The following is a 27,678-nucleotide window of genomic DNA, read 5'->3' as shown; positions in this document are numbered from 1 at the left end:
GCTACGGTACATATGCCGCGGGAGTGGCTCAAGAAAAATGCAAGAAAACAAAAAAATAAATAAATAAAAATAATTAAGAATTAAATGAGACAACCTGATAATGCAAGGCAAGCACCTAGTCCATTGTCTGATGCACAGCAATCCACAGTATCCTCCGTGTGCTCTGAGTTAGGATATGCTCAGGAATACACATTTTGATTTGTAAGCCCCAGCCTCTGGCTACTACCCTTCTAACCTCTGTCTTTACGATTTTGACCAGGTTGCCCACATAAGTGGCATCATACAGTATTTGGCTTTTTGTGTCTGGCTTATTATAATGTCCTAAAGTTCATCCATGTTGTAGTGGCATATGGAGGTTCCCAGGCTAGGGGTCTAATCGGAGCTACAGCTGCTGGCCTACGTCACTGTCACAGAAGCAAGGATCCAAGCGGCGTCTGCGACCTACACCACAGCTCACGACAACACCAGATCCTTAACCCACTGAGTGAGGCCAGGGATCAAAGCTGCAACCTCCTGGTAGGGGTCTAATCGGAGCTACAGCTGCTGGCCTACGTCACTGTCACAGAAGCAAGGATCCAAGCGGCGTCTGCGACCTACACCACAGCTCACGACAACACCAGATCCTTAACCCACTGAGTGAGGCCAGGGATCAAAGCTGCAACCTCCTGGTTCCTAGTCGGATTCATTTCTGTTGCACCACAACTTGAGTTCTAGGAGTTCTCTATAGATATTCCGGATACTAATCCCTTATCAGATAATTTGCAAATATTTTCTCCCACTTTCTATGTTGCCTTTTTCTCAGTTGATGTGTTCTTTGAGGGACAAAATTAAAAATTTTTCATGCCATTCAATTTGTCTCTTCCCTTCCTTTCCTTCTTTCCCTGCCTTCCTTCGCCACACACTTAGCAAGTGGAAGTTCCTGGGCCAAGGATCAAATCCAAGCTGCAGCCGTGACCCAAGCTGCTGCAGAGACAGCTTCAGTTCCCTAACCCACTGGGCCACACGGGGAATTCCTGTCTATTTTTCTTTTGTTGCCTGTGCCTTTGGTATCATATCCAGGAAATCATTGCCAAATCCAATGTTGTGAAGATTTTACCCTACTTTTTCTTTTAAGAGTTTTATAGTTTTAGGTCTTCCACTTAAAGTCTTTGATCTATTTTTACCTAATTTTTGTATATAGTGTTCCGTGTTGATGAAATGTATAAAAAAAAGGGGTGTGTCCATACAAGTGGATATTACGTCTGTAAGGAGGAATGAAGTGCTGATAAAGGATACGGAAACTAAGCTAAGTGAAAGAAGCCAGCTACAAAAGGTCACATATCACGTGATTCCACATATATGGAATGTGTAGAAGAGGCAAATTTAGAGACAGGAAGTAGATTAGTGGCTGCCGAGGTCTGGGAAAGCTGGGGAATGACGGCTAGCTGAAGGCTCTGGGGTTTCTTTTCGTGGATGATGAAAATGTGCTGAAAGTGACGGTGCGGTAATGGTTGCTCAACTCTGTGAATATAGCTCAACTAATTGTACACATTAAGTGGGTAACTGGTGTGTGAGTTATATCTCAATAAAGCTGTTACCAAAAATACCGTAATCATGGAGCTCCCTGGTGGCCTTGTGGTTAAGGATTCAGTGTGGTCACTGCTGTGGTTCAGGTTCATTCCTGGCCCAGGAACTTCTGCATGCCATGGGTTCAGCCAAAAAACCAAAAACCAAAATAAAACACAAAATTGAAATATGATTTAAGAAATAAATAAGGATTGAAAAATGAAAGAATAAGAGGACTACCAAAAATGAGCAGGTAGGGAGTTCGCTTGTGGCAGAGTGGGTTAGGCCTAATGGCCTGGGTTGCTGTTGTGGCACAGGTTTGATCCCTGGCCTGGGAACTGCCTCATGCTGCAAGTGCAGCCAAAGAAAAAGAAAAAAGAAAAAATGAGCAGGTAGATTTAAGAAGTAACCACATAACTTACTGCAATAAAATTAAAATTAGGAGTTCCTATCATGGCTCAGTGGAAACGAATTTGACTAGTATCCATGAAGATGCAGGTTCAATCCCTGGCCTTGCTCAGTGGGTTAAGGACCTGGCGTTGCCATGAGCTGTGGTGTAGGCTAGTGGCTGTAGCTTTGATTCAACCCTTAGCCTGGGAACCTCCATATGCTGTGGGTGTGACCCTAAAAAACAATAAATAAATAAAATTAATAGATTAGACACAGCTGAAGAGGTAACTAGTGAGTTTAAGGACAGATCTGAAGAAATTACCTAAAAACAACACGGGGAGGCAAAAAGAAACTGAGACTAGGAAACAGAGGAAAGAATGTGAAGGTTAAGTATATATTTAATTGGAGTCTCAAAAAGAGAAAACAGAATGGGGGAAGTCAGTGCTGAAGAGAGGAGAAAGAGAGGAACAAAACCCAAGACACGGAAAATAAACAATGTTATACATAAACTCAAACTTACCAGTATTTACATTAAACACATGGCCTAAACACATTAATTAAAAGGCAGAGATTACAACACTATTAAGAGAAGGACAAGCTAGACTGGAAGAAAATATTTACAAATCACATAGTCAACAAAGGACTTGAATCCAGAATATATTTTCTCAAAACTCAATAGTAAGCCACATAAAATTTTAAATAAGGAAAAAAATTTAAAACAGAGAAACAAAAAAACAACACATACACAAAAGAAAAAAAAAAAAAAAGTGGGCAAAGGATTTGGACAGACACTTAACCAAGGAAGAGATAAAGACTGCAAATAGGAGAGAGTCCCCATCGGGGCTCAGCGGAAACAAATCCGACTAGCATCCATGAGGCCTCTCTCACTGGGTTAAGGATCCGGCGTTGCCCCGAGCTGTGGTGTAGGTCTCAGATGCAGCTGGAATCCTGCGTTGCTGTGGCTGTGGTGGAGGCCGGCAGCTGTAGCTCTGATTCGACCTCTAGCCTGGGAACCTCCATGTGCCTTGGGTGTGGCCCTAAAAAGACACACAAAAAAATTAAAATTAAAAAAATTTAAAAATAGAGACTGCAAATAAACACATGAAAAGTGGTGAACAGAATTACATTTAAGGGACATTAAAATGAAAACTTCAATGAGATGCTACAATATTTATGAGAATGGCTAAAAATACTAACAATACCAAGTACGGGAGAGGTTGTGAAGCTGCTGTAACTTTCATACGTTGGTTGTGGGAATGCCAAAATGGCACGGCCACACTGCAAAGTGCTCTGACAGTTTCCTATACTTAACCACATGACCCAGGAATCCAGTACCAACTTTTATGGTCACACAAAATTCATGCATGAATATTTACAGCAGCTCTACTTATAAATGCAAATTGTATAGCTTGAAAGGGGACAGCAGATCAAGTTAGCACTGGTCACCAAAACCTTTGTGTGAATTAAGGTACCAGCACCATTGTCTACTTATAACTGCAAACCTATAAAAAACAAAATGTCCTTTAATAGATGAATGGGTAAACACACCACACATCTAGACAATGGAAATATTTAGCATTCATCACTAAGAAGAAATGAACTATTAAGCTATGGAAAGACAGGGAGGAATCTTAAATGCATATTAGTAAGTGCAAGAGTCCAATATGAAACATCCTCTGTTTCCAACTATATGACGTTTTAGAAAAGGTGACACTATGAAGATAGGAGGTTGAGTGGTTGACAGGTGCCAGAGGGGGCTGGAGGAGAAGAATCAGTGGAGCAGCAAACCTCTAGAGCAGTGAAAAGACTTTGTCTGCCACAACGATAGATACATGTCACTATTCATTGGTCTAAACCCACAGAACCGCCAACCCTAAGCATGTAATATAAACTATGGACTTTGAGTGATGAGGTGTCCAGGTAGGTTCAGGTGAAAGGAGCTCCCTGGTGGCACAGAGGGTTAAGGGTCCGTGTTGTCACTGCTGTGGTGAGGGTCTGATCGCTGGCCTGAGAACTCCTGCATGTCGCACACACAGCCAAAAATAAATAAATAAAAGAGACTTACGAGATCTATCAACCACATGCAAAGTCAGGAACCCTGTTTTGTCCTGATTCAAACAAATCAACTGTAAAATTTTCCTTTTGAGACACCTGGAGAAATTTGAAAATGCAGAGTGTTAGGAACAGTAATTACTGGAATTGACAGGAATTACTGTTAATTTTGTTAGGTATGACAATGGTATTGTTATTATAATTTTAAAAGATTGTGTTAGAACTATTGATGAAGTGATCTCCCTTACAGATACCATTGGGGGGAGGGTAATAGGAATGGGGGGGATAAAGATGAAGTAAGATTGAAAAATTGAGACACCATTTTACTTGGGTATGGGTGAAAATTTCTACAATAAACGATTTAAAAAAAAACCCTTAGGGGGTTCCCACCATGGCACAGTGGGTTAAGCACCCAGCTGCCGTGGCTCATGTCGTAGCTGCAGATCGGATTCAACCCCTGGCCCAGGAACTCTCATATTCCACCGCTAGGGCCATAAAACACAACAAAAACCCTTAGGAAGGAAAGCATTAAGAACTGACTGTTTAAAGCCAGAATTAATATATTACAATACACACCTTCAGTAAAACTTTTAGTCTGAGAGCCGATTCTTTGAACAATGACAAATTTAAAAATCTGAAATAATTTTCTGGGAATACAAAGTAACAAAACAAGTCAGAGTGAAAACATCTAAAAGGTACAGCTACTCTTGCACGCCTTGGCTCTGCTAATCTAACAGTTAATCTCCAAACCTTGACTTTGATTCTGGTATTAGGCAGCATCCTGATGAGGAAATACTTATTTTGGGCATTGTATGAGGTGGCAGATTCCACAGCTCTGTTGGCTTTTGAGACAACAGGTTCCTATTTTTATATCTTTATAAAATTTTAAAACTCTCAGTAGCATTTCAAAAATGGAAGAGACCCATCTTTATCACTTTGAACTGGGAGTCTATTCTTTGTGATACAACGTAACTGCTGTGGTAAATATTTTAGAGCTTAAAAAACAAAAAGGAAATACCTTATCTGGAATCTAATAACGTACGGCACAAAGAAACCTTCCCACAGAAAAGAAAATCATGGACTTGGAGAATAGACTTGTGGTTGCTAAGGGGGAGGGAGGTGGGTGGGATGGATGGGGAGCTTGGGGTTAGTAGATGCAAACTGTTGCTTTTGGAATGGATTAGCAATGAGATCCTGCTGTGTAGCACTGGGAACTATGTCTAGTCACTTATGATGGAGCATGAGAATGGGAGAAAAAAGTATGTATACATGTATGTGTAACTGGGTCACCATGCTGTACAGTAGAAAAAAAAATTGTATTGGGGAAATAATAAAAAAATTAAAATTCAAAGATAAAAAAAAAAAAGAAATACTTGAGTAAATGCTGGAGTTCCCTTTGTGACTCAGTAGTTAATGAACCCAACTAGGATCCATGAGGATGTAGGTTGGATCCCTGGCCTCACTGAGTGGGTTAAGGATCCAGCGTTGTGGTGACTCTGGTCTAGGCTGGCGGCTACAGTTCCAGTTGGACCCCTAGCCTGGGAACCTCCATATGCTGCGAGTGCGACCCTAAAAAATAATGAAGCAAAAACAAAACAAACAAAAAAAGGAGTAAATAATGCCCACATTCACTATTCTTGACACTTAGGCTACATTTCACTTTTCCTAAGACCCTTCTGGTGAGCAACACCGAACAAATGCTTCATCAGAGGGCCAGTAACTGCTCCGTGACTCACCTGCTCGGTCAGTAATGGTGGGAGATTTCCAGCTGAGCAACCCTTGTCCTCAGGGGCCCAGATTTAAAGAGAACCCCTGGTCACTGGGAGGACCCACTCTCTGCTTTCTCATCTCCTTCATCTCCCAGAAATCTCTGGCTTAATCCTAACTGGAATTTGCTCACATCTTCAGTTTAACAGAACCAACCAACCTGCTCATCAGCAACATCAGGGATCATTACCTCATTTACACAATGAAACTGAACGATGAAGTGCCAAGGTTTCAAAACAAAGCCTCCAGGAGGAGTTCCCTTTGTGGCTCAGCAGTAACGAACCCCACTAGTATCCATGAGGATGCGGGTTCAATCCCTGGTCTTGCTCAGTGGGTTAAGGATCTGGCCTTGCTGTGGCTGTGGTGTAGGCTGGCAGCTGCAGCTCCAATTCGACCCCCAACTTTCATATGCCTCGGGTGCAGCCCTGAAAGGCAAAAAAACCACCCCAAACAAACAAATAACACAAAGCCCCCAGAGCGAAAGAGCAATGAGGTTTGAATACTAAGCATATTCCCCTGGGCAATCTGAGACCCTCCCCACCCCCACTGAGAAGCCAAGCGCATAGAAATAAATGTACAGAAGTCAGGACTCATCAGTAACCTCAACACTTTCACCCCAAATTGGCCCTTACAAACCTAGTCTTTGATCCAGTCTGTATCCCAGCTTAGAAACTGTTCTCCTTTGCTGTACAGCAGAAATTGACAGAACATTGTAAATCAACCATAGTAAAAACATAAATAAATGAAAAGAAACTGTTGTTTCCTTCACCTGTGGCCACTCCCTTAGACTGCAAACTGAACAAGGCCGCCCCAAAGCTCCTTGGGGCACAAAGGCTCCAAAACACAAACGAAAAGCCAATACCAGGGATGCTATAAACATTTCATTTTATTTTATTTTTTTTAAGAAAGTAGCTTCAGAAAAAGAGGAAAATAATCTAGATCATTTATTTATATATATATATTTTTCAATAAAAACCTTTACATAATCTTCATGCATAAAGACCCGGGCGTGGATATGCTGTCTGTGCCTGCCCCACACCAGCAGTCTCAGGCCAGGACCTGGCGCTCCCCGTAGCTGGCAGCAGTGGAGCAGAGGCCCTCTGCCTGTCCCTGAAGCCCAGCTCTCTACCTGCCTCAGTGTCCGCTTTACCTTCTGGGACCGTAGGTGGAGGGTGGAAAATGATCTGGGCCAGGGGCGCTACCCAACCTGCCACGTTTCATCCAAACTCTTCAGGCAAATCCAGACAGGAGGCCTAGCAACAGGACTGAAAATCAGGACTAAACTGAGTTCTGGGAGCTTCCCAGATTCATGGGCTCTGTATTCAAGGGCTTCTGCACACGGCAGTAGGGAAGGTTTGGTGTTCATGGAACACTCACGGCAAGAACAACAAGCAAGTCTTGAAGCCCCAACCCTCCGTGGTAGGCACTCTCCCTACCCTAAATGAGTCAGAAAGACCCTGTTCTGCTTCCAAATTCAGTCCAACCCTCTTCCAAGAGTCAGATCAGTCATCAACCAACTTTAGAGACAAATTCTCTTCTTTCTGTGGACAGGTGACCTGTCTAGGTCAACAGTTCGTCCTTCTACCTGTGCCCCTCCTTCAAGAGTCCAGTGCTCAAGCACAGGCGGAGGAGGCGGCGGCGGCGGGCTGGCATGTGAAGGATCACGAAATCCAGAACGGCGGAGGGTGGGAAAGGACTCCCCTGGTTCTTTGGGAAGTGGGGGAATTCTGTCAAAGGTGCTTTTACTGACCATTTTTTTTTAAAAAAAGGAAAAAAAAGTTTTGAGGAGAGTAACAAGAGACCTGGCTCCCTTTTGTGGGTTCCGAAAGCCCTTGTGCTGTGTTTAGTAGTAAGAAAGCCCTGAACAACTGGAGGCTGCTGCTTGGGCAGCAGGAAGGGAGGGAGATTCCACAGCCAACCCAGAGAATGGCAAACAGTGCCAATCAACTCAATGCAGGGGCTCTGAGCGTGAGTGTGAATGCGCATGAGTGTGGCGGGAGGAGACCGCGGCTCATTGGCTCCCGACAGTCAGTTCCCGCAGGTAGGACTGTGTGAGACTGCGCAGTTCCTCCAAGGCATAGTCCTCGGGCATGGGGAGCCGGCCAATGTGGGGAGCCAGCAGGCGCAAAGGGACTCGCTGAGGGTCTGGGGTTGACTCGGAGGCGGCATCGGGGGCGTGCTGGAGGCTCAGTACCACCCGCAGCAGGTTGGCTACACGTTTGGCCATGTCTGCGGAAAAAGAGCAGAGTGAGCACCCAGAACCTGGTGAGGTGGCGTGTCATCAGCATGAAGACAGGCCGTGAGGAGGCAGGCGAGGGGACGGGCGGGAGGCTGACCTGACTGAGCCAGGCGGTCCTTGGCATTGTGACACTGGATCTGCTCTATCCGGGTGCACAGTGAGGTCACTTTGGTGTGTAGCTGCTCGAGCTCATAACCTGAGCAATCCACCTACAAAGAAGCAGAGAAACCAGTTAGGCCAAGAGGAGCTCCCATCACTCCCATCCTACATACAGACTATGCAAACCTCTGCATCAAGAGTCACGCGAGAGGGGAAAACCAAGAAGCTGGCCCGAAGTACCACGGCACCGACCTCCAGCCTAGCCGCCCAGGATAAGGCAGGACCTTAGCAGTCACACACAACAGGAAAGCAATATGGTGCACAGGGGCTGGGTTGGGCAAGTCTTGAGATCACCATTCATAAGCCATTTATCTAGCGAGCTTTAACATGGCACCAAAAATCTGTATGGGTCCGAGCAGACACCGTACTGACTTCTTAGAGGCACACAGTGAGAGGTGGAAGCCAAACCTAAATTTGACTTAGATCTCCTGACTCCACCTAAGAATTAGCATTTAATTATTAACGTAGGTATTAACAGGAACTGTGATGTGTTATCAACAGAAATCAGTTACTCTCACACCATTTTATAGTGGCTAGTGACTTTTAAATATATTACTTCAAAATTCCAGCAGTTGGTAGATCCACTGCTAGAGCTTGTTATTTAAGATGTTAGTTGGGCACTTATGACTTACCATAAGTTTGTTTGTTTGTTTTGGCTGCACCTGCGACATGTGCAAGTTCCCAGGCCAGGGATCAAACCCTAGTCACAGCAGTGACCTGAGCCACTGCAGCTGACAATGCTGGATTCTTAACGCCCTCAGCCACCAGAGAACTCCCCAAAGGATTTAATATTTTGATAACTGTATAATAACTTAATAACTAGTTTCTTTTGTAATCCTGTGGATTTAAATCCTAGGCATTAAAAAACATTAGAGCTCCATCCATGGGCCTCACCAGACTGTCTCCGTAATATTTGCAATTGTAAAACACATCAATGTTACACCAAACAATTATCCTCATCAAATCTGACCTTACTGTATCTCTCAACCCTAGGCTTCTTACTTAAACTAGGTGAGAAGACAAAGGGAGAAGACTGACTATGGATAACCCTTAGGAATGTCCACTGGACATACTCCTTGGCCATAAGCAAAAAAAAAGTTTTGAAGTTTCATCAGAGCTGTCATAATGGCTACATCAAAGCAGCTTCATGAAAACCTTTCTCCTGCACCAACAATGCTATCTCTGCCCATAAGGTTTTCAAGTTGGTGCTTAGGCCTTTGGAGGGCTCTGTAACTTCATGGGCCAGGAAAGAGGAAAACCAGGCCGTGGTTTAGATACCATCGTACCTGCTGTATGCGACGGAGCATCTCGATGACGCGAATGTAGTCTAGGTAAACAAGCCCGGACGTTTCCCAGTCCTGGATCAGGCTGCTGCGCTCCGGGGGTGCCAGGTCTTCTAAGAACCCCTTCAGGTAGTCATAGTTCTCATTAATGATGGCATCTGAAGAAACAAAATATTGACCCAAAGTGCACAAGAAGAAGGACATGGCAGAGATCCAAGACAGGAAGACAGGGAAAACTTGAAAATCACAGTGGATATTTTGAAATCCTCTTAAGAAAAATGTGAAGAATTTCTGGCTTTCCTTTCCCAAATAGGTCTCTCTGGTGTTCCAGGTGAACAAAGAGCTTAACACAGCTGTGCACACCAAGAACACTCTGGGCAAACGGTAACAGAGCACCACTGCTGCTGACCCCCGGCGCCCCCACCCCCAGTCCCTTCTGCACAGGGAGCTCTCACAAGGTGTGGTCTGATTCGAGGCTGCCGCAGCCCACACTGAGCATCATCTCAGCCCGACTTGCTGGGGGTGAGGCCGGAAGAATTCAGGGTAATGGCAGAAAACCCAGGCCCTCGTGTGCAGCACTCACCGGAGGCTAAGTGCCGGATGACGAGTTTGTGGCAGCGGTTCCAGTGCCCTGCTTTAAATAAATAGAGGGCCTCCAAGTGCTTGTCAGATTCCATGTGTGCTCGCACTGCTTTGGCCTCGTGAATCCATTCAGCAGGCACACAAAGCTTCTGGGTCAGGAAAGCCTCCTTAGCCCAAGATTCAGGGGTCTCTAACAGCTGGCAGTGCCGGGTAAGCAGCTCTCGAACAGCCTTCTCACGGATGCTGTATGGGAGGAAAGATCAGGTAGGAGAAAGCCCATTCTCACTGATGGAGAAGGGTGCCTCAGACAGCTCCAGGGGCTCCTAGGGCAATCTCTTCACCCTTATGGATCACCTCAAACTTCACTTTAAAAAAAAAAAAGAGTTGCCATCGTGGCTCAGTGGTTAATGAATCTGACAGCATCCATGAGGATGCAGATTCGGTCTCCGGCCTCGCCTAGTAGGTTTAAGGATCTGGCATTGCCGTGAGCTGTGGTGTAGGTTGCAGATGCAGCTCGGATCTTGAGTGGCTGTGGCTGTGGCCTGGCTGGCAGCCGTAGCTCTGATTGGACCCCTACCCTGGGAACCTCCATAGGCTGTGGGTGGGGTCCTAAAAAGCAAAAAAAGAAAAAAAAAGCTGGAAGTTCCCTGGTAGCCTAGTGATTAAGGATCTGGCATCGTCACTGCCTTGGCATGCTTTGCTCCCTGGCCTGGGAATGTCCACATGCTGCCAGTGCAAAAAAAAAAAAAAAAAAAAAAAAAGTATCACATCAGAATTATTTTTTATAGGGAGTTCCCGTTGTGGCTCAGCGGTTAACGAATCCAACTAGCATCCATGAGGACGAGGGTTCGATCCCTGGCCTTGCTCAGTGGGTTAAGGCTCTGATGTTGCTGTGAGCTGTGGTGTAGGTCACAAATGGGGCTCAGATCCCATGTGGTGATGACTCTGGTCTAGGCTGGTGGACCCCTAGCCTGGGGACCTCCATATGCCTCAGATTCAGCCCTAGAAAAATAAAATTATGGAGTTCCCATTGTGGCGCAGCAGAAACGAATCCGACTAGGAACCATGAGGCTGCAGGTTCGATCCCTGACCTCGCTCACTGGGTTAAGGATCTGGCATTGTTGTGAACTACATGAGTTGCAGACTCGGCTTAGACCTCGTGTTGCTGTGAGCTGTGCTGCAGGCTAGCAGCTGTAGCTCTGATTTGACTCCTAGCCTGGGAACCTCCATGTGACGAGGGTACTGCCCTCCAAAAAAAAAACCAGAGAAAAACAAAAAGACAAACAAAACAAAGAATTTTTTTTTTTTAATTAATTTTTTGTTTTTTGTTTTTTTGAGGGCCGCACCCACAGCATATGGAGGTTCCCAGGCTAGGGGTCTAATTGGAGCTGTAGCCACCGGCCTATACCACAGCCACAGCAACGCCAGATCCGAGCTGAGTCTGCAACCTACACCACAGCTCACAGCAATGCCAGATTCTCAACCCACGGAGTGAGGCCAGGGATGGCACCCGCAATCTCATGGCTCCTAGTTGGATTTGTTAACCACTGCGCCACAATGGGTACTCTTAAGGGTTATTTTTATCTTATCTTTAAAAAGTTCAGAGATCTCCCTCCCTCCTCAGAATCCTGGGAGGTCTTAGGATAAACAGCATAGTTTGACACTTAACCAAAGGCAGCCTCATTTCTAACTTGTTCACATAAATACAGACACTGTCTTAAGGTTTATCACAAGGCTGGACCACAAATATATTCTGACCACTTACTTGCTGAATTGAACCCTAGGAGCCTGACTCCTGTGGCACCGCGCCCAGGGCGTGCAGCGGCTTCCCACTCACCTTGAGTTGTCAATGTGCAGGAGGACAAAGACGGCCCACTCCCAGAGCCCCTCGCTTTCCAGCTGGCCAGCATAACTGGCCTGCAGCACGCCCTCACACTGCTCTGAGAGGTGGGTGTAGTTCAGAGCCCGCAGCACTTCCCACAAGTGCCAGCTCAGGCGATAGTCCAAAGGATCCGCGGTGACGCTTCGAGGCTCCAGCAGCTGACTGAGGTCGTAATGCCTGCGGAGGACAATGTGCCGAGGTTACCATACCCGGCCGGGGCCACCTGCACGGACAGGTCACCTGTTTCAGCTGTGGCTAAGGAAGCAATAAAGGCAGGCACCTGAGAGCAGAAGCACCATAAGCCCCCGAGTCTACTTCCTCTAGGTTCAGCCAGGTTACAGACCTGACCAAAACCCAAGGCATCTTTGCTTCTGTGGCTTTTCTAACAGGTTTGCTGGGTTTTGTTTGGTCTGTAATTTTACCATCCTGGTACAGGGAGCCTGCACAACCCTCATCCTTCCATACTTTCATTAAGTGCATTTCATTACTTTGCTTAACCATTTAAAAAATGCAACTGACCTTGTGTCTTTCAGGCTGTTCTATCTAAAGTTGCTGGCGAGCTACTTTCTCTGTCTGTCTGAACAGCTAACTCGTCTTCATGATGGGTATCTCCTTCCATGGCCTGTAAGTCTTACCTTTGTCTACACTGGGGAGATTCTCTACAAAGAAATCCAGGTACCTGGGGTTTGAAAGCCTCCCTACAGACCTTTGCTTTTTCTTCTGCTGGGGGCCCAGGGATTTCAATGATTCCGGACCAAGTCATGTGTCATGTCCTTAGCTTCCGAGTCCCAGACCATGAGAACAGTAACAGTAAGATCTCACCCCCGTTAAGTTTTAAAGCTCTGGCCCTTGGATCACCAACCGAAGCGTTTCCTTTCACCCCAGGCCCTGGACGTGTCACAAGTTCCTAACACCTGCCCCAGTGACAGACGCCTTCAGAGCCGTCAACCTGAACACTGGACGATGACCCACATGTCCTACAATTTGCCTTGACCAACAATATACGTCCTAGCCACATGCAGCCATTCGACACTCGAAAAAGAGCTAGTATGAAGGCGTAATTAAACCTGTCTTGTGTGAATAGCAGCCATTATGTTGGGCTGTGCAGCTCCTTACAGTTTATGTTAAGTTTTTTTGTTTTTTGTTTTCCTCTTCTTTTTAGGGCTGCACCTGGGGCTTATGGAAGTTCCCAGGCTTGGAGCCACAGCTGACGGCCTACATCACAGCCACAGCAACACAGGATTCAAGCCACATCTGTGACCTACACCACGGCTTGCAACAATACTGGATCCTTAGCCCACTGAGTGAAGCCGGGGGATTGAACCCCTCATCCTCATGGATACTAGCTGGGTCCTTAACCCACTGAGCCACAGCAGGAACTCCTCTGTAAGGGTTTTAGTTACAGCAATTGTACCTTACACAAGAAGAAGGCTTACTATCTCATTCTGGCTTTAGTGTCTCTATTTCTGGCACCTTGAGATGTATTCTTTTCTTCCTCTTCTTTTTCTCCGTTTTTTTTTTTTTGACATTAGAAAACGACTTACAATAAACAGTACATGTTTAGAATGTACACTTTCCTAAGTTTTTTTTTTTTTTTTTGTCTTTTTGCCATTTCTTGGGCCGCTCCTGCGGCATATGGAGGTTCCCAGGCTAGGGGTCCAATCGGAGCTGTAGCTGCCAGCCTACACCAGAGCCACGGCAACGCAGGATCTGAGCCGCGTCTGCGACCTACACCACAGCTCACGGCAATGCCGGAACCTTGACCCACTGAGCAAGGGCAGGGATCGAACCCGCAACCTCATGGTTCCTAGTCAGATTCGTTAACCACTGCGCCACGACGGGAACTCCCACTTTCCTAAGTTTTAACATATGCATATTACACCTGTAAAACTATCACCAAGATCAGGATGACAAGCATACCCATCACCTCCAAAAGTTTCCTTAAGCCCCCCTATGAGCCCTCTTTTCTGCCCCGCCCTACACCTGCCCTTCCCAGGCAGACACTGATCTTCCTGGCATAGAGGCTTGCATTTTCTCAAGTTTTACAGAAACTGGAATTACGGTAGGTACATTTTGGAGCTATTCCTTTTTTGTCTCACCTCTTCAAAACTAAGTAAAATTATTTTGTGATTCATCACGCTATTATTGCATGTTATCAACAGTTCGTTCTCTCTTATCACTGAGGACTACCTATTCTATTGTAGGGATGTGCCACAATTTGCTTTTCTAATCACCTGTTAATGGAAATTTGGGTTGTTTCCAGTTTCGGATCTTTACATATAAAGCTGCTATCAACATACACAGACACATTCAGTACATTTGATTTTTTAAGCTGTCAAACTGTCTTCCAAAGTGCCAGTACTATTTAACTTTTTTCACCAGCAGCCTAAGAGAATTCCAACTGCTCTTCATCCACGAGGACAACTGGCACAGGTCTTTTTAATCCTGAGCCGTACTGACGGATGGGAGTGGTATCCCACCATGGCTTTAATTCACATGTTCCGATGTCTACTGATTAACAACTCTTCACGGGCTTGATATGCAGGTCTTCTTTGCTGAAGCATCTGTTTAAGTATTTTCTCCAATTTTAATGTTTTTTAATTTTTAGGTTTTTTTTTTTTTCTGTCTTTTTAGGGCCGCACCTGCGGCACATGGAGGTTCCCAGGCTAGGGGTCTAATTGGAGCTACTGCTGCCGGCCTACACCACAGTCACAGCCAAGCTGTGTCTGTGACCTGCACCACAGCTCACGGCAACACTGGACCCTTAACCCAAGGAGCGAGGCCAGGGATCAAACCTGTGTCCTCATGGATGCTAGTCAGATTTGCTAACCACTGAGCCACGACGGAACTCCCCTCGCCGAGTTTTAAGTTGGATTGCTTGTTTTCTTATTAACGAGTTTTTAAGAGTTCTTTACATCTTCTGGATAAAAGTCCTTCACCACACATACGAATGGCAATATCTTCTCCCAATCTGTGGCTCATCTGTTAATTCTCTTTTTTCTACCTCTCTTTTTTTCCCCTAAAGTACAGGTGATTTCCAATGTTGTGCCAATTTCTGCTGTACAGCAAAGTGGCTCAGTCATATATTCTGACTCTGTCAAACGTTCTGACCAACTTTTTAAATATTATTTTCCATCACGGTCTATCCCAAGAAAATGGATGGCGAGAGTTCCCTGTGTTATACAGCAGGATAATTAATGTAAAGGCTACTTTGATACTGATGGTAGTTACATTACATTAAAACATATATCAAAACACATACTTTATTGTATGTAAACTGTATCTCATTAACGTTGATTACAGTCATTTTCGTTTTTTTTTTTTTTTTTTTTTTTTTGTCTTTTTGCTATTTCTTTGGGCCACTCCTGTGGCATATGGAGGTTCCCAGGATAGGAGTCTAATCAGAGCTGTAGCCGCCGGCCCACACCAGAGCCACAGCAACGTGGGATCCGAGCCGCCTCTGCGACCTACACCACAGCTCACGGCAACACCGGATCCTTAACCCACTGAGCAAGGGCAGGGATCGAACCCGCAACCTCACGGTTCCTAGTCAGATTCGTTAACCACTGAGCCACGACGGGAACTCCATTTTTGTATTTCTAATCCTAGTTCCAATGTTCTTTGCACTCAACCACTTTAAGCTGTATTTTGGTAATTTATACAGACTTTCGTACAAAAGGGAAAGGACTCCCCATGGCTCATGGTCCCCCCCAAGTGGCTCCAACACATGGCTCTGATTTACCTGTCACTGTAGAGTTTTAGAAGGTGAAAGCAGACGTCCTGGAGAGGCCTCTGTGAGTCCTGTTCCTCCTCCACCATATAGCCAGAGCCCTCCAGGTACGAGGGAAGTGGGCAGCAGGCGTATCTGTCACCCTCAGAGGTATCCTGGAGTTGAAAATGTGATAAAAAAACAAAACGTCAGCTGCTAGCCTGTTTCACTAGATGCTATTATGTCTCAGGGATTTTAAACTTATTTTGACCAATGACCTACTCTACCTGCCTTCAGTGGACTGGCAAAGACCACGGATAGCTCTCGCTAACCCACCACCTTTCTCGCCACAATTCTTATTACACTCAGTTTTTTTAGTGTTCTCTTTTTCCTGACAGATAATTCTGACAAGTGATTATAAAGACAATGAAAAATTTTTAATTTTACATTTGTTAATAAGAACCCAGTGATGGCATTAAAAATGGTTTAATAACCCTTCAACCTCCAAATGGACAGGAATATGAAAGAAGATAGTTAGAGGCAGAGGTCAGACTTACTAATTTGGGGTGCTAATAAGCCTGAAGTCAGGCTGTATCTCAGGAAATTCCCAAAGGAAGGAGCGAGCATTAGTGATGAATAAAAACCCTCTAATGCTGGGGCAGGAAAACAGAAATAAGAAAGTGAATTGTGGAAACTTAGCGTATTAAAGAAAACAGAAGCAGACACTTGGAAATTTCCCATCAGATTTCCTGGGTCCCTTTCAATTTTATGGTACTTTCAAGAACAAACAGGAGACGGTATTATGAAATGTGACTTGATGGTTTCTCCCCTGTGGTACTTTTCTGGAAAAACAGAACTACTACCAGGACTCTTGCTTGGCTCTACTGGACACGTGTACCTGAAATGCTTCTTCGTACATGCTGAGTGCCCTGGAAATGGAGGCTGTTGGCGGAAGCAAATACCAGAGATGGACAGCCAGGGAGCGCTTCCAGTCCAACTGGGAGCACACGTTGATGTGCTTCTGCTCGGAGAGCTGCCACACCTGCGGGAGAGAAAATCCCCGCTCGAAGTTACACGCTTCCTTGCTGCTGCCAGCTCTGAGGCTGGTCACTTAGATATTCAAGTTGCATTTCCAATGATTTAAACGGCAGTGTTAATGATCTAGATAGAAAATACGTATACCTTCGGCGGCAGGTAGCAGGGTGGACTTAGACAATCAGTCCCCTCAAAAGAGGGGAGAATAACTCACTGCCCACAGTTGCCACCTCTAAGGGGTGAATAAATTCTTTTTTTTTTTTCTTGTTGGCCGCCCCATGGCATATGGAGTTCCCAGGCCAGGGATCAGGTCTGAGCAGCAGGTGTAACCAAAGTTGCAGCTGCAGTAATGCTAGCGCCTTAACCCACTGTGCCGGGCTGGAGATTGAACCTGCGTCCCAGTGCTCCCAAGACACCGCCAATCCCACTGCACTACAGCGGCGACTCCAAGGGGTGAATAAATTCTGGTCAGCTCTTTCCTTTACGGAAATTGACTTTGCGTGGTCACTGGTAGCAACAGAAAGGTGGCTTGAAGTGAGGATGCTACCTCGTCTGTAAGATGGAACAGAAGTGGCTATTACGAAGAAAGAGGCAGAGCTCCTGCTCTGGTGCAGTGGGTAAGAATCGACTGCAGTGGCTTATGTAGCTACAGAGGCATGGGTTTGATCCCCGGCCCAGCACGGTGTGTTAAAGACGTGGGTCGCAGCAGCGGCTCAGAACTGCTATGCATAATCCACTTTATCTGAATATACACAAGTGTAAATATACATGAATCTATGTTGTAATAGGCTTAAAATACATCTAGAAAGACAAACAATTATATTGTCACTATGATATGGGATATATTGAATTTTAACATTTAAATTGTTTAAATATTTTCTTATTTTTATTTTTTCCCTTATACTTGATTTATGCTGTTCTATGAATTTCTACTGTACAGCAAAGTGATCCAGTCATTCACACACACACACACGCACACACACAATTCTTTTTCTCACATCATCCACCATCATGTTCCATCACAAGTGCTTAGATACAGTTCCCTGTGCTGCAGAGCAGGATCTCATGGCTTATCCACTCCAAATGCAACAGTCTGCACCTATCAACCCCAGACTCCCAGACCAACATTTTAATTTTTATATAACTAGCTTTTTGCCTTTTTAAGGCAGCACCCATGGCATATGGAAGTTACCAGGCTAGGGACTGAATTGGAACTGTAGCCACTGGCCTACGCCTCAGCCACAGCAACACCAGAGCCAAGCCTTGTTTGTGAGCTACACCACAGCTCACGGCAACACGGGATCCCCAACCCACTGATTGAGGCCAGGGTCCTCGTGGATGCTAGTTGGTTCTGTTACCGCTGAGCCACATCAAGAACTCTTTTTTTTTTTTTTTTTTTTTTTTAAATGTATATGGAAGTTTCTGGGCCAGGGACTGAATCTGAGCCGCAGCTGTGACCTATGCTGGATCCTTAACCCACCATGACACAGCGGGAACTCCTATATAACAAGTTTCGTTTCCCACAGCGTATAGGTTGTACCTCTGCAGTTTGAAAATATTTGTTAAACACGTTAAATTGCTTAGTTATGTGTTAACAGTGTACAATTTACAAAGACAGCGCTTTGCCTTAACATCAAGCCGTCTTGAATCTATGTGGCGATTTCTGTGTGTTTATTAGAAAAGAGGAAAATACCGGTTTTCCAGCCAACAGGGCGAAGACACGCAGTCTCTCATCCTGGATGAAGCAGTCGGCCTGGAGCTGATGCCAGTCCACCAGCTGCATCGTAAGCAGCTCGCGGACGGACTGGCTGCCAACCAGCTGGGATAAAAGAAGGGCAAGACGATGGTCACCTACAAGAGACACAGAAGTTCTCCGGTGAAACTGACAATCTGCAGACCGGGGGACACCTTTGGGCGCATTATCTTATTTCTTCCGTCCCTCAAGAGGGAGAACTTAACACCTCCAACTCCGTTCTGCAGTAGTGCTAAAATATTGATCAAGAACTTACCATTTCTGCTTGGTAGAAAATCTTTAAAGGAGCTTAACCTGCTGGCACAGCATTGTAAACCAACTGTATTTTTTAATAAAAATTTTCTTTAAATAAACAAAGTAGCTTAATCTAAATTACATATAAATTGTTTGGTACACACAGTTCGGTGTCCAACGTACTATTACTTCCGTCACCCTCCACAGGGCACTTCATCTGTAAAATGGAGGGAAATATCAGGATTCAAAGGTTTGTAGTGAGAACTGAGATGAGGAGTTCCCTTGTGGCTCAGTGGTTGAAGATTCAGCACTGTCACTGCTGTGGTGAAGGTTCAATCCCTGGCCTTGCTCAGCGCATTAAGGATCTGGCATTGCCGTGAGCTGTGGTGTAGGTCACAGACGCAGCTCGGATCCCGTGTTGCTGCGGCTCTGGCGCAGGCCAGCAACTACATCTCTGATTAGACCCCGAGCCTGGGAACCTCCATATGACCAAAAAAAAAAAAAAAAAGATTCTAATTAGCCAGAATGAGAGGTGACAGAAATTTCGGTTTATGAAAATCTCCAGTTAAATTGTGAGTTAATTCTTGTTTTCAGCCCTAATACAAACCTCCTAAAAGTTAATACTGCTTTTCCTTTTGTTTTTGGAAATGGGTTAAGTGCTTACTCGACTAAAGTACTCTTCCGCCAGAAACTAAAGCTTTCATCTCAACGCCTTTCCTTCACAAACCACAGAGGCCTGGAGGAAAGAAATCACCCATCAGGAACGTGATCGGAAGAGTGTTAACAGGCTAAGCTGTCTCCCTGAATGTGCACAGGTGACCAGAACATGACTGGACTACGATTCCCATAAGAAGGGTTGCAGCTCATCTGACCATGAGGGGCTACTATTCTAGGGGAATAATAATCGAGGAAAAAAAAGACTATTTCTCTGTATCTACTGGACAAGTTCTGAGAAGGAACTGGCATTTCACATCCTGAGTCAATCACCCATCAACATCACCACTCTGCTCTGATCAGCCAATCAGTTTCTGCAATCTTGCCTTTTCACAAAGATTCTCCCACTGACAAGAACACACATCTGAGCAAGTGGAAGAATTCTAGCGCACTTCAGGTTGCGCTTACTGTGTGATGTGAGGGAAGGGTCTGAATTCATCTTTCGCATGTGATTACCCAGCGACTCCAGCATTATTTGCTGAAAAGATTATCCTTTTCACATTTAGACTATCTTGCATCTTTGTCAAAAATCCACTGACTATAAGTGAGTTTTATATTTAAATTCTCATTTCTGTTCCGCCAATCTCAATGTTCATCTTTCTGCCAGTTCCACACTGTCCTGACTGCTCTAGCATTACAGGAGTTTCGAAATCAAAAAGCACTGAGTCCGCTGACTTTGTTTTTTTCAAAATTGTTTAGGTTTTCTACATTCCACATAAGACCAGCCTATTAATTTCTTTTTCTTTCCTTTTTTTTTTTTTTTTTTTTGCCTCTTCTAGGGCCGCTCCTGTGGCACATGGAGGTTCCCAGGCTAGGGGTCAAATCGGAGCTGTAGCCACCCGCCTACACCACAGCCACAGCAACGCCAGATCCGAGCCACGTCTGCAACCTACACCATAGCTCACAGCAACGCCGGATCCTTCATCCACTGAGCGAGGCCAGGGATTGAACCCGCAACCTCATGGTTCCTACTCAGATTCGTTAACCACTGAGCCACGACGGGAACTCCCAGCCTATTAATTTCTGCAAAAACATCTGTTAAGAGATTCTGACAGAGACGGTACTGAATGTGTAGATTAATGTGGGGATAAGAGACATCTTAACAATACTGAAGTTTCCAATCCATCAATGGTTCTCAACCTGGGAACATCTGGCAATGTCTGGAGATATTTTTGGTTGTCATAACTAAAGGGGAACAGACTCTTTTGGTACAGGGCGGGGAGGCTGCTAAATACCCTACAATGCCTAGGACAGCCCCCACAGCAAAGCATTTCCAGCCAAACATGCCAATAGTGCTGAAGATGAGACATATTCCACAAATATGGATGTCTATCCATTTAGATATTTATCTTACCAGCAAAGTTTTTCAGTTTTCAGTACATAAGAGACTTTTGTTACATTTATTCCCCAAATATCTTATTCTTTCTGTGGCTATTGTGAATGAAATTGTTTAATTTCATTTTTTTTGGATATTTGTTGCTGATTTATAGAAATACAACTGAATTCTTTTGTTTGTTTTTAATGCCCACACTCATAGCATATGGAAGTTTCCAGGCCAGGGAATGAATCCAAGACTCAGCTGCGACCTACTGTAGCAACGCCAGATCCTTCAACCTGCTGCACTGGGCGCGGAATCAAACCGGCACCTCTGCAGCAACCCAAGCTGCTGCAGTCAGATTCTTATCCCACTGCACCATGGTGGGAACTCCTACAACTGAATTCTGAATATTCATCTTGAATCCTGGACCTTGCTAAACTAGTTTATTGGTGTTACCCTCTTCTGTGGATTCCTTAGGACTGTCTACATTCAGAATTATATATTTTCAGTGAATAAAACAATTCCATCTCTTCCTTTTCAGTCTACCTTTTGCTTCTTTTTCGTGTCTGAATACACTGGCTATAACACCTATGACAATTGTCAAGGAATGGTGCTACAATCTTAGGGGGAAAACATCGAGACTTTCAACGTCGAGTATGAAGTTAGATTTGGGTTGTATCTCTGCTTTGACAGCAGGACCATGTCGTCAGAGGCTGAGCTGGAAAGTGCTCCATGGTTTACTTTCCGGAAGAGCTGCAGAAAAGTGGTACTACTCCTTCTTTACATGTAAGTGCGGTCACCAATGAGGACACCTGGGCCTGAACTTTTTCTAAGGGCCACACCAGTGCCTTTGGAGGCTGCCAGGCTAGGGGTCTAATCGGAGCTGTAGCTTCCGGCCTACACCACTGCCACAGCAAGGCCAGATCTGAGCCTCGTCTGTGACCTACACCTCAGCTCACAGCAATGCCGAATCCTTAACCCAGTGAGTGAGGCCTGAGATCGAACCTATGTCCTCATGGATAATAGTTGGACTTGTTTCCTCACTCCTATTTTTGGCAATGTGTCTTTCTGCTTTTTTTCACTGTCCGTGTAGGTAAAGGTTTATAAACTTTCTTGATCTTTTCAAAGAACTAATTTTTGGTTACTGACTTCTCTATTGCTTCTATGCTTTCATTGACTCCTATTTTTAATATTTCTGCCTTTTCTCCACCTTTGGATTTAATTTGCTCTTCTTTCGCTAATTTCTTAAGGTAGAAGCTTACTGATTTGAGGACTCTCTCTCTGTTGGGTAGATATCAGCTATGCTTATTGATAGTGTAAAGTATTCTATAGTCTTGACTTTCTGTTTACTTGTTCCACCAATTACTGAAAGCGGAGGTCGTGAAGCAGAAGTTTCAATAAGCTGTAACGTAGTTTGTGAAAGAGTAAATCTAAAGACCTGACTTCGAGCCATCCTTAAGATCTTCTTCCGATACACGTATGTGTATGGGTAAGCCTAACACTATCTCTTTAATGAGTCACCATCTTTATAACTTTATAAGTCAATCCTGAAGACAAGGTCTCACTGTACAAACCGGAGCTGTAGCTGCCGGCCTACATCACAGCCACAGCAAGGCCAGATCCGAGCCGTGTCTGTGACCTACACCACAGCTCATGCCATGCTGGATGCTTAACCCACTCACCGAGGCCCGGGATCAAACCCACAGCCTCATGGTTCCTAGTTGGATTCATTTCCACTACACCACGAAGGGAACTCCAGGATACTATCTTTGAAAAGTATACACGCATATGCTGCTCCCTGCATACAATCTGTATATACTTTACATGTTTCAGAGTACACATGCCAAGTACAAATTGCACATGGAAATGGCCATGGTGACCAGCAATAAAGCAGTATTGCTTTTAGTGGTAAACTAAAGTTTTCTGCTTTTCACTTATCTGCATTTTCTAGTTCTACTGCACACATATGCAGCATGTAAAATGAAAATAATTTTAATTAAAATTTAAAGTTTCATGTTATAAAAGGAAAACCAGAAGATACAGTCCCTATTGAGGAAGAAGCAGCAAAATCTTCCAGGGAAGTTTATACTGACTATCCGGGGAAGAAGACGAAGGCAAAGCCGCAATGACGGGGTGGGGACAGTGAGTAGGAAGTAGGGGGGGGTGCAGAGAAGGACCGAGCGCCCCACCTGACTGCTGGGCCAGGGAGCAAGCCTCACTGATCCTCTTGCCCGTGAGGAAGCTGAAGACCGCCTCCACAGGATTGTCTTTTCGGGTTAGGGACACTTCCTCCTCAATCTGGGGTGCGGCGGTATGGGACAGCCAGCGAGAGAAAGCTCTTCGACGCTCCAGGATCTGGACGTATTCGCTGGGCTCATCCAGCTGGCTATCGAGCTCCTTCAGGTGGCCCCACAGAGCTTCACACAATGTCCATGTTAGGCTCCAGTGCTTCACAACTAGCGAGGGACAGAAAAACAGTGCAGGGACATGAAGTCACACAGTAATAGAGAGGGGGTCGCTTGAACTGTGGCATTAAAAATACATAAATTAACAACCCAAACTGGAGCTGATTTCCCTGAATCTGCCTCCACTTCCCTCAGCTGTGTCTTGCAAGCTCCAGAGGTGTGTGGTACAACTACCCGCTCAGTCCACGCTCCCAAGGTACTGATGTAACAAACTTACCTCCATGCACCGTTCAACAGGGTTCTCTCGCCAAATTATGGCTAATATCATCTCGAATGCGAGAGAAAACCCCTCCAATGTCATCAAATTCTGTTCACAAAATGCTTTATGAGATACAAAATACTCTAAAAATTTGTGAGGGATTATTCTCTGCTACAGGTCCAGCAGGTCCAGCTTAACATTTACGCAGCCTGAATGATACCGTTCAAAGCACTGAAGAGTAAACCAACCCGAATCCACACGATATACCTATACAGCAGTTACCGACCAGCGGGATTTCACAGATGAGGAAACTGAGCGACAGAGCACTAGGGGACCTGATCAAAGCTCCAGGCACCATGTAAGAGAGCCAGGATTCACTCTCCAGTAACTGGAGTCCAAGTCTACACTCCTTTTTTTTTGCTTTTTAGGGATGCACCTGCAGCACACGGAAGTTCCCTGGCTAGGGGTCGAATCAGAGCCGCAGATGCTGGCCTATACCACAGCCACAGCAACACGGGATCCTTAACCCACTGAGGGAGGTGAGGGATCGAACCCGCGTCCTCACAGATCTTAGTGGGGTTTGTTACTGCTAAGCTACGACAGGAACTCCCAACTCTATATACTCTCAACCACGATGCTGACACTGCTCCTCACAGAGGAAGCACTCTTTACCACCTAAAGCCACTTAGGAGTACGCACTGGGAAGATAACTCACGTATTTGAAGAGATGATACAAGTAAAACAACCACAAAGAAATGAATGTAATTCCAAAAAATGTGTGGTATGGAACATGGTCTCCGCTGTTCAATAAAGGGGACGTAAAATACCGTGTGAAACGTGATTATGATTTTTGACTACCTGAAATCATAAGTACCCAAATTATAAAAGCTGTTTATCAAATACTGGTTCAGAAAAACACAGTCACAACAGTTACAGCGAGGGAACAGTGAGAGGCATCAGGAAGGGAAGTTACAATCACCAAAGTTGCTGGGAAGGAAAACTGGGACTTGAGCTGGACACGGAAGAATGGGCAGGATTTAGAAAAGCAAGAAGGAAGACTCTCTCTCCCAGGGTTGTCTGGGTGGAGGAAGGGATACAATGTCACAAACCCATGGGGTGTGACTGGCTACAGCTCCCGAGAGTGATGATAAACAATGACGTGGTTTCTTTCTGCTTGGACTCTGCTCTTCCTCGCACTCTCAAGTGCCAGCTCAGGCGCCCACCTACTACACTGGCACAGGGAAATGGGTCTTCCTATGAACACATGTTCCTGCTCCTGTTCCTGGGCCATCAAAGGTTAGAAGCACAGTCCATACTCACTCTGTGCTTCCAGTAAGTCTCCAGATGCCTCCTTAACCCAATCTGCATAGTCATGAATGACAGCAACTCCTGGATTGGGGACAATCAGCGGACAGAGCTCATCCACATGGACAGTGCTATGTTTCAATTTAAGCTCCAGAGGTGTCTGGTACAACTGCAGGTCTTCATCCAGCTTCTTTTGCCTCAAACTGAGTTTTTCCAAATGAACTTTGAATGGAGACTCAGTTAGGCTACAAGGACAAACAACAAATAAGACAGAAAATGAAGACAGATGCTAGAATTTTCCTACAATGAATCCTTTGTTTTTTTTTTTATAATTACAAAATATGTCGCAAAACATTCCACTGCAATTTTATTTTATTTATTTATTTATTTATTTATTTATGGTCTTTTTTTTGCCATTTCTTGGGCCACTCCTACAGCATATGGAGGTTCCCAGGCTAGGGGTCTAATCAGAGCTGTAGCCACCGGCCTATGCCAGAGCCACAGCAATGCGGGATCAGAGCCATGTCTGCGACCTACACCATAGCTCACTGCAACACCGGATCCCCAACCCACTGAGCAAGGCCAGGGATCGAACCCGAAACCCCATGGTTCCTAGTCTGGATTCGTTAACCACTGAGCCATGACAGGAACTCCCAACCACTGCAATTTTACAGAAATTTTTTTCTCCTATAATATAATGAACTTGATTATAATGAGCCAACAAATTATCCGACTCACACGTTCAGAATCCCAAGGCTTCTTAGGGCAGCTATAATAAGCATGGGAATCAGTACAATTAGCTTGGAAATGGCTTCTGTGTATATCTAGAAACTATGAAATCCAATGGCCAAAGGCTATTGTGGGAGACTTGTTTCTCACATTGCACCTGAGGAATCAAAAATCCTGGGGCTAGCTTATAGACACTAAAGAACTGACTCTCAATTAAGATGAGCATGCAGTTGGGTCTTAATCCAATTCTTAAGACTGACATAAACAATCTCTAAAATATCATAACATCACACATAAGCTGGGCTTGGAAGGAACATTCCTAACTGTGAGGTACAAGAGGTGCTGTTTTTTATTTCTTCAAAATCTACTTTAAGAATAAGAGGTGGAGTTCCTGTCGTGGCGCAGTGGTTAACGAATCCGACTAGGAACCATGAGGTTGCAGGTTCGGTCCCTGCCCTTGCTCAGTGGGTTAACGATCCGGTGTTGCCGTGAGCTGTGGTGTAGGTTGCAGACGCGGCTCGGATCCCGCGTTGCTTGGCTCTGGCGTAGGCTGGCGGCTACAGCTCCGATTCGACCCCTAGCCTGGGAACCTCCGTAGGCCGCGGGAGCGGCCCAAAGAAATAGCAAAAAGACAAAAAAAAAAAAAAAAAGAATAAGAGGTGATCACAGTCACTTTATAGTAAAGATAGCACAATTTCTTGCAATTATAAAAAGTAAATGAAAAAACATTACAGGAGTTCCCGTCGTGGCTCAGTGGTTAATGAACCCGCCTAAGAACCATGAGGTTTGCGGGTTTGATCCCTGGCCTTGCTCAGTGGGTTAAGGATCTGGTGTTGTGGTAAGCTGTGGTGTAGGTCTCAGACACGGCTCAGATCCCACGTTGCTGTGGCTCTGGCGTAGGCCAGGGGCTACAGCTCCAAGTAGACCCCTAGCCTGGGAACCTCCATATGCCGCGGGTGCGGCTCTGGAAAAGACAAAGAAAAAAAAGAAAAAACGTAAACATATTTTGCACAAAATAATTGTATGCTTACCATCTAATAACTACCAAAACACTATATATATAATTGCTATGGCATACACACACAGTATATACAGAACTACAAACACACATATGGATAGATTAATGGTGAGGCTTGTGTAGACCTATATATAATTAACAGACGTCACCTTATTTCCAAGTCCTTGTGGAGGGATTATCCAGTTTATACATTTACCTCATCCCTAAGACACCGGGAATGTGCTTTAATCGAAAGTATATTTTATATATGTAGAAATCACAAACATTTAAGTGAGAAAATAGAGAAATGACTAATACAATACAAAGGATGAAAACTCAGGTTACGCTGCAGCATTAGCTTTTCCAACAAAAGTTTAACCATTAGGTAAGTAGTATACACTCTTCAACCCTGATAGAGGCAATGAAATCATTGCCATCTCAGTTCTTCACTCTACAAATGCCCTCTGCTATGGAAAACTGTGCTAAGAATAGATCTAGAACGTTCACAAAGCAGACCCTGACCTTGGGTCTCTTGGTGATGAAAAGCTTTTTTCCTCTCCCACCATGCTGCTTTTCTCAAAAAGTACAGGAAATGTGACTCACGATTTAACAGCTACTGCGTTAGGGAGGAATCCGTACTCCATAGAATCAGTCGTCTGATGATGTTCCAGTTCCTGAGAGCCACTCAGCTGCTCTCCACTATTAGCAAGAGTCCAGTTGGGGCCCCAACCAACCCGAAAGGAGCGTCCCATGAAGAGGGCCATGTCCATCAGGAGTCTCCCCTTTCCGTAGGTGACAGACTTTTCAAGAGGGACCAGGCCCGGCTGTCTGCGTGTACCCACTGTTTTCAACGGAACCTCAGGCGCTGGGCTGGGCACCGTGAACGCGGAGGTCAGGGGTGGAGGCGCAGACCACGGAGCTGCGGGGGGGATCTTCATCCACGAAGATGCTCTGGGGGTGCGGCTTTCTTGTAAAGAGGCACTTGGTGAAAGAAAAGTTCCACTTGTGAATTTTGATTGTAGCAACCCACCTACTAAAATAAGTAGCAAAAAAAAAAAAGACTCAGAAAACAGAATAGCAGAGGTCTCAGAACAAATCTCATCAAAATGAAATACATTTTTTTTTTTTGTCTTTTGCCTTTTTAGGGCCGCACCCGCAGCATATGGAGGTTCTCAGGCTAGGGGTCCAATGAGAACTACAGCCACTGGCTGGCGCCACAGCCACAGCCACAGGAACATCAGATCCGAGACGAGTCTGCAACCTGCACCACAGCTCACAGCAACGCTGGATCCTTAACCCACCGAGCAAGACCAGGAATTGA

General features: G+C 45.1%; 1 protein-coding gene across 6 annotated transcripts in view; it reads right to left on the bottom strand.

The window, feature by feature from the left end:
- Positions 1–6,622: 6,622 nt before the first annotated feature.
- The window catches only part of NUP98 (nucleoporin 98 and 96 precursor), a 100,345-nt gene continuing 79,289 nt past the window's right edge, over positions 6,623–27,678 (bottom strand). For all 6 annotated transcript variants that reach the window (XM_084975049.1, XM_084975051.1, XM_021062427.2 and 3 more), the window contains 11 exons: positions 26,961–27,390; positions 24,647–24,876; positions 22,852–23,118; positions 18,337–18,494; positions 16,507–16,650; positions 15,642–15,784; positions 11,855–12,076; positions 10,019–10,260; positions 9,439–9,593; positions 8,091–8,202; positions 6,623–7,983 (listed from right to left, as the gene is read on the bottom strand). In XM_084975049.1, the coding sequence (XP_084831175.1) occupies positions 7,766–7,983; positions 8,091–8,202; positions 9,439–9,593; positions 10,019–10,260; positions 11,855–12,076; positions 15,642–15,784; positions 16,507–16,650; positions 18,337–18,494; positions 22,852–23,118; positions 24,647–24,876; positions 26,961–27,390 (2,321 nt within the window). In that variant the 3' untranslated portion in view covers positions 6,623–7,765. The remainder of the gene's footprint in view (positions 7,984–8,090; positions 8,203–9,438; positions 9,594–10,018; positions 10,261–11,854; positions 12,077–15,641; positions 15,785–16,506; positions 16,651–18,336; positions 18,495–22,851; positions 23,119–24,646; positions 24,877–26,960; positions 27,391–27,678) is intronic.

The sequence above is a fragment of the Sus scrofa genome, chromosome 9, assembly GCF_054392235.1.
Source record: "Sus scrofa isolate SSC_HxYL_T2T_F1_AM1 chromosome 9, Sscrofa_HxYL_maternal_Yorkshire_Landrace_v2.0, whole genome shotgun sequence".
Classification (NCBI taxonomy): domain Eukaryota; kingdom Metazoa; phylum Chordata; class Mammalia; order Artiodactyla; family Suidae; genus Sus; species Sus scrofa.
This window is presented reverse-complemented; position numbering and strand designations above follow the sequence as displayed.